This window comes from Vicugna pacos, chromosome 12 (assembly GCF_048564905.1).
Source record: "Vicugna pacos chromosome 12, VicPac4, whole genome shotgun sequence".
NCBI lineage: Eukaryota > Metazoa > Chordata > Mammalia > Artiodactyla > Camelidae > Vicugna > Vicugna pacos.
In genome coordinates, this window is record NC_132998.1 from 25895419 (window position 1) to 25902546 (window position 7128).

At 41.5% G+C, this 7128-nt stretch overlaps 1 protein-coding gene across 6 annotated transcripts in view; it reads left to right on the plus strand.

Moving 5' to 3' along the window:
- The window catches only part of SYN3 (synapsin III), a 447532-nt gene that overhangs the window by 433851 nt on the left and 6553 nt on the right, over positions 1–7128 (plus strand). For all 6 annotated transcript variants that reach the window (XR_012078446.1, XM_006205854.4, XM_015240613.3 and 3 more), the window contains one exon: positions 3667–3958. Coding sequence is in view for 5 of the 6 variants with exons in the window: in XM_006205854.4 (XP_006205916.1) it covers positions 3667–3958 (292 nt within the window). In the remaining variant the exon portion in view is untranslated. The remainder of the gene's footprint in view (positions 1–3666; positions 3959–7128) is intronic.

Genomic DNA, 7128 nt, shown 5'->3' on the forward strand with positions numbered 1-7128 from the left:
GGCGTGGAGGTAGCGTGCGTGGTAGGTGCTAGCTCTTACTACTGGTGATTTACTGTTAATAACTATTTACATAACCTTCACTATTAAAAACTCACTATTAATAATTTGTGTCTTGCTAACAATTATAATATACATGTTGTTCTTAATGTTTGTCATCATTAACAATCCTCATGACTACTGTAGCCCCACTGCCCTCCTGCCTGGCGATAATTCTATAATTATAAATATTCAAAAACGACTTATTCATCACCCTGCCAGGCTCTGGCTTTGCCTCTGCCCTACCCTGTCCTTTCCCACTCTGTCCCAGGACTTACTTTTTAAACCACATTTAAAAGAGTACTTTTAAAACAGAGAGCTACTGTATTCCCATTTCCTCTCTGGCCCAGAGTAGAGACACACTTGATAAAGAGATATTATTTTAAGGGACATGAGGCTAAACACACTTTTATTGAGTTGAAAAACAATCAATTTAAAGCCAATTAAGATAATTAAAGAAAATGCTCACTGAATTTATATTCAGATTAAAAATAACAAGGCTAATTAAAACACAATGCTTTCTTTGAGTTCCCAAAATAATAAGGTCACATTAACTTGTTTTTTGAACTCACTACTCATTTTTAACTCAGTAAAAGTAAAGTTTTCTTTTAATGAACCTCATCATTTTTTAGCACTAATCCTGTGCTTAGGCAAATACTTTCCACATATAAGTTAATATTTTTATATGTGCTCAAACAAAAAATACTAAATTGTTTGCTTTGCCAAAAAGCTGAAATAAATAACTAGTGTCTCTTGATGAATCCTAGCTGTGTAATAGGTGCTGAACACATAGTTAATAAGTGAATGAATGAGCATCCAGATTTTTCAAGATATTATCAGCCTTGGGAGGCAGAGGGGGAAGGAAGGGAGATTTAAGATAAAAGTAGAAAACATGGGTTTTTGGACCTACAGGGGGTTTCAAAAATAAAAAAGTAAACCAACATTTAAAAATCAAAAGCTATAAATCAATCAATCAATCAATCAAAAGCTTGTACATAAATATCTAGATTTCCAGCATCTCCTGGTAGAGCAGGAGCTCTAGAAACAATGGGCCTGCATTGCTACGTAGCAACTGCTTGCTGACATTTAGTAACAGCTGCTCCCTTGGACAGGGCAAGGACTCCTCTATTTGCTTCAGGCCCTACTCCTCCCTCTTGCCACTTAAACAGTGACACAATGTCAATGGCCAGTTTCTTTATGCGTGTACCTCTTTAGAGAGATAGGTCTCTGAACTGTGTGTCTCACATGGGAAAATTTTTAAAGCTACATGATTTTTCTGACACTCACCTGCTTTATTTACATGTGACTCTGCCTGGCCCTACTGGTGTTTGAATTTTGCAGTCAGTGGGTTCTCCAGTCTACTAGGACATTTAGTCATGAAAGAGGTAAAGGATGAATCAAGCCACGTGCAATCAGTTGCTAATTGGTGCTACAGTTCAATCCAACCTGGAAAGTGTCGCATAGACTCACAATAATATTCAAATTGGGAGGGATGTTTGATGTATAGTCCAACGACTTCATTCTACAAATGAGAGCCCAGAAGCCCAGAGAGAAGAAGTGACTTACCCGTGGTCACAGAGCAAGTTAACAGCAAGGCTTGAGTCAGGAGCTGGGGCTATGGTACCAGTTCGGTGTCAGGGCCACCAGACACACAAGTTGTGCCATCTGCAGAGGGCCCAGCTAAGGTCGTCTGAGGGGGAAAGTTGGCTGAAATCTAGCCCTTGCTCCCTTTGCACTTGGCTCAGAGCTGCCACCACAGGAGGAAAGCACCTTTCTCAATTTGCACAAAGATGCTGCTGCCTTGTGTGATATAGTAAAAGAAATAAAAACGAAGAACAAAAGAAAACAGAGCTTTGAGTCAGAGAGATGTAGGTTTGAACCTAGGCTCTTCACCTTATTAGAAGTGACTGTTCGAGTAAGTCACAGTATATCTGGGACTGAGTTTCTTTGTAAAAATGGGGGTGATAATAATGCTTAACCCACAGAGCTGTGAGGATGCCCAGCCCAAGGCCAGGACATAATAGGACACAGTAGATATTTGTGGAGCTCACATGAATGGAAGCCACATTATGAAAGGGCTCTGAGATGGTCCCCAACCCTTTTTACCTCTCAGTCTCTTATCCTCTCAACAAAGCATGGTGAGAATAACCATGGTGCATCCCACTCTCCCAGGAGCCAGTTTATCCTGGGGAGGAGACCAGCAGGCAGCTAGTCTGCTTTGGCAAAATACATTTCCCAATCAGCAGTCCTGATACCAGAGTTCAGGGGTGAGGAGAGTGTACCTTGCTTACTTGGGGCCTTGGAATTCCACTCAAAGTCATTTCTGTGCGGCCAAAATGTCCCCAAGCTTGTGATGCCCCTTGGCTTGTAGGTGAACACCTGTGTGCTCTGTGCAGCAACAGGGTGAAGCCAAGCTCTTCTGTGGGCTTTCTGTGGTTACCCCTTCCAGCTGTGAAACCATAGCGAGTCTGTTTCCACTTCGATACGATGAGAAGAAAGGTATCTTCCCTACTGGCCTCTTTCTAAATCAAATGATATATTGCTTTTAAAAGTTCTCAGTAAAGTTTACAGAGCTGTTCAAAAGTAAGGAGTAATTATCTTCATTGTTTCAAAGGTAGTATGTCCTCATTGTGGAAAATATCAGTGAGCAAAAGGAAGCAAATTTAAATCCCTCACAATCCCACCACTTTAGTAATAACCATTGCTCGGTGCCACATTCCTCAGAGCATGGAAAGCAGAAACATCACCTGGGAGCTTGTTAGTAATGCAGAACCCACCTGTGTTAGTCTGCTAGGCTGCCATAACTAAATACCATAGACCGAGTGGCTTTAATAACAGACATTTATTTTTCTCATGGCCCTGGAGGCTGGAAACCCAAGATCAAGGTGCCAGCAGGATTGAAATTTCTCTGCATGGCTTGCAGTCAGCCCCTTCTCGCTGTATCTTCACGTGGCCTTTCCTCTGTGTGTGCAGGTCCCTGGTCTCTCTCACTTCTTATAAGGACACCAGTCCAATCGGATTAAGGCCCCACATTTATGACACCATTTAACAATAATTACCTCCTTTAAAGGCCGTATTTCCAAATATAGTTACACCAGGGTTTAAGACCCCAACATATAAATTTTGTGAGGGGACACAATTCAATCCAAAACACCACTTTGGACCTACTGTATCAGAATCTTTATTTGGACAAGATGCCCCTGTGATTCATATGCCATTAAAGTTTGACACACTGGTTTTAATGTATAACCTTCCAGTCTTTCTTTTTTAAATAGATTTTTATATGTGTGTGTGTATGTATGTATGTGTGTGTATATATATATGTCAAAATGGAATTAAACTGTAAATATTGTTTCATAAGTAATGGTATATATTTAACATATATTATCAACAATATCCCAGGTCATTTAATATTATTCTGCCATATCGTATGTGATGACCATGGTATATTCCATTATGTGAATGTATCTTAATGCTCCTAATCAGTTCCCCTATGGTTAGGCATTTGTAATTGTTTTCAGTTTTTCTGTTATTAAAGAACACTGTAATGAACATCCTTGAAGTGTTATTTGTGCACAGCCATATTTATCCTGAAAGAATTTTGAATGTAATAATTTTTTCTCCCTGCAGGGGGCCCTCGTCATGCTCAGTCTCCTCAGCCCCCAAGATCTGGAAGTCCCTCCCAACAGAGGCTCTCCCCACAAGGCCAGCAGCCCCTGAGCCCCTCATCTGGATCTCCACAGCAGCAGAGATCACCAGGCTCTCCACAGCTATCCCGGGCATCTGGAGGCAGCTCTCCAAACCAGGCCTCCAAGCCGGGCACCACCCTTACCTCACAGCCCCGGCCACCTGTGCAGGGCCGCAGCACTTCCCAACAAAGTGAAGAGTCCAAGAAGCCAGCACCACCCCACCCCCATCTCAAGTAAGTGCTTTGGGAATTGGGAAGGGTATGGGGTGGACTTGGGGTGTGGGCGGAGCTCAGCTGACTCTGGCTCAGGAACTCAGAGCCAGAGGAAGACCCCCTGAGGCCTCACTCAGAATTTAAATGGGTAGAAGGAGGCCTAGAGGATGGAACGTGGATGGCAGGCAGGACCCAGCAAGATGAGAGCATAGATTAGACCCCACTGTGATCCTTCATATATACATGTATCAGTTATCTCTTGCTGCATAACAAACTACCCTAAAATTAGTGGCTTAAGAAAATAATGATTTTCTTTGTTCATAATTTTTTGGTTCAGTAATTTGTTCTGAGTTTGGCTCAGCTGGGAAGAATCTTCTGCTGGTCTCTCCTGTAGAGCTGCCAGATAAAATACATGTTGCCTAGTTGGATTTGAATTTCAGATAAACAGTGAATAATTTTGAGTATAAGTATGCCCTCAAATATTGCATGGGATATACTTATACTAAAAAAGTATTTGTTTCTTATCTGAATTTCAAATTTAACTGGGTATCCAGTATTTTTACTTACTAAATCTAGCAACCCAACTCTCCTGGGATCACTCATTTGGCTGTAGTCACCCGGCAGCTTAAATGGGGCCAAATGGTCCAAGAGGGCCTCCTACACACATCTAGTTGTTGGTGTTGCCTGTCAGCTGAGCCTCTGTCTCTCCTTGAGCTTCATCCTCCAGTAGGCTGGGCTCAGCTTCATCATATGGTAGAATTACATTCCAAAAGGGCAAAAGTGGAAGCTTCAAGGCCTCTTCAATTCCAGCCTTAGAAGCCGCACAATGTCATTTCATCCCATCACATGCTTTTGGTAAAACAAGTTCCATGGTGAAGCCCAGAAACAAGAGGTGGGGAAATAGATACTTTATTTTAAAATCTATTTTGTCTAATACAAGTGCTACTTCAGCTTGCTTTTGGTTTCTGTCTGCATGAAATAATCTTTTTCCATCCCCTTACTTTCAGTGTGTATGTGTCTTTAGCTCTGAAGTGTGTCTCTTGTAGGCAACATATATATGGGTCTTGTTTTTGTGTCCATTCAGCCAGTCTATGTCTTTGGTTGGAGCATTTATTCCATTTACATTTAACGTAATTATTGGTATGTATGTTCTTATTGCCAGGGAAATAGACTCTTGATAGGAGGACCTGCAAAGTTACATTGTAAAAGGCTACACAACAGGGACAGGAGGAAGGGTTGCTGCCGTTTTGTAAAAAATCCATCCTGATACACATACACATCCTCTTTCCTATTTCCTCCCAAGCCCATCTCTTGGTTTGAGGTCAGAAAGAGAGATCCCAAATGCGTTTTCTTTGGAAAGCTTCTCCCTTCCTTCAACTCCAAGCACTAATATTAATAATCATAATTTCATCACAAGCATCTATTGTCTATTTACTGCGTACCAAGCACTTTACCTAGTTGATTTGTTTTTAATTCTCACAAGCTTAGGAGTTAATAACTATTATTATCCCCATTTTACAGATGAGTAAACAGAGAAAGAGATTAATAACTTGCCAAAGTTTCCACTGTTAGAAAGTACAAGAGCTAGAATTGAACAGAGGACATCCAGCCCATGGGTTATACTAACCATAATTTTTCTGAATAGGTGGTACATTCACATGGTTCAAAGATCTAAAAGATACTGATGTTTTTCTTGAAAAACCTTACTCCTACTTCATTCCCATCCAGTGCTTTCCTGCCCCCCTGCTCCCCAGTGGTGACCACTTTTATTAGGTTTCTTGGCTGTTCCTCCAGTGTTTCCTCATGCAAATACAAAAATATATGTTCCCACTTATTTACACAGTCAGTAGTACTATCTATACCATTCTACTACTTACTTTTATATTTAACAATAAGTCCTGGAGCTCTTCTACTCAGTTCATTGACATTTTCTCCTTTTCACGGCTGTATAGTATTCCACTGTATAGTTATACTATAGCTTATCTAATCCATCATAAACAGAAATTTGGTTTGCTTTTACAAAGAAGTCTGCAGTGAATAGCCTTGAAAAAACATGCTGTTTCTTATGTGTGCAGGATCAACTGTATAGAAAATACCTGAAATGTGTTGTTGGATCAAGGGATAAATGCATTTTTAGTTTGATAGATATTAGAAAGTGGTCCTCCAGCAGTAGGTATAGTGGTTGACAGCAGAGATTCTAGAGCAGTTGGGTTCAGTTTCATCTCTGCCACGTAAAAGTTGCATGACTTCAGAAAAGTTACGTAACCTCTTTGTGCTTAAACTTCTTCACCTGCAAAATGGGGACAATAGTACTTACCCCACAGGGTTATTATAAGAATTAAAATGAGCTCATGCACAGTTAGTGCTTAGAATGCTGCTGGCAGTATACAGGTGTATCTGTGACAGCCTCTCACCTGTGGAAAGATACAGCCCAGCTAATCACAGGACAGACCAGGCTTTGGGACATAAGCCAGGTTTGGACACTGACCTTATAGTAATCTAGCTAAAAATACTTAAATCTCCTGGGTTGTTGCTCTACCGTATTATTTGGTTCAATTCAAGTCAGCAGGTATTTATCAAATGGCTACTCTGAACTTAGTCCTGGATAACACGCCAGGTGGAATAAGCAAGGAGTAAAAGATAGTCCCTGCTTTGAAGAAGATTTCAGTTTTTTAATGTGAAGACAAGACCATGTGTGGATCTCTGAAACTTGTGACATTTATATGGCATCTTCCTATGTCTTTCACCTTCACTAGACTGTGAGCCCCTTGAAGGCAGGGCCTGAACCTCATTCATCTCTACAGCTCTGTCACCTAGCATTAGGCTGGCACGAATGTTCAAACACTGCTGTTCAAACAGTACGTACCCTGGGAGTTCCAAAACTGGCAATAAAGGCTTCAGGGAAGAGGGTGGAATTGAATCCCAGAATGTCAGAGCTAGAAGAGGCCTGAGGGTGGGCTAGACCAACCCTCCATTTCACCCATGAGGGAAAGGAGGCCCTGAGCAGGGAGTTATTTGCTCATGGCTGGAGGGAGCAGATGGAGAGGGTCTGGAATACAGACCTTCTGATTCCAAAACCAGTGCTGGAAAGTAGAGGAGGAATGGCCACAACCTGTTGATACTGCACTTTACAGTTTACCAAGCGGGTTTGTACACAGAAGCTGAAGAGTGGTCATGCCTGCTGTCTGCGC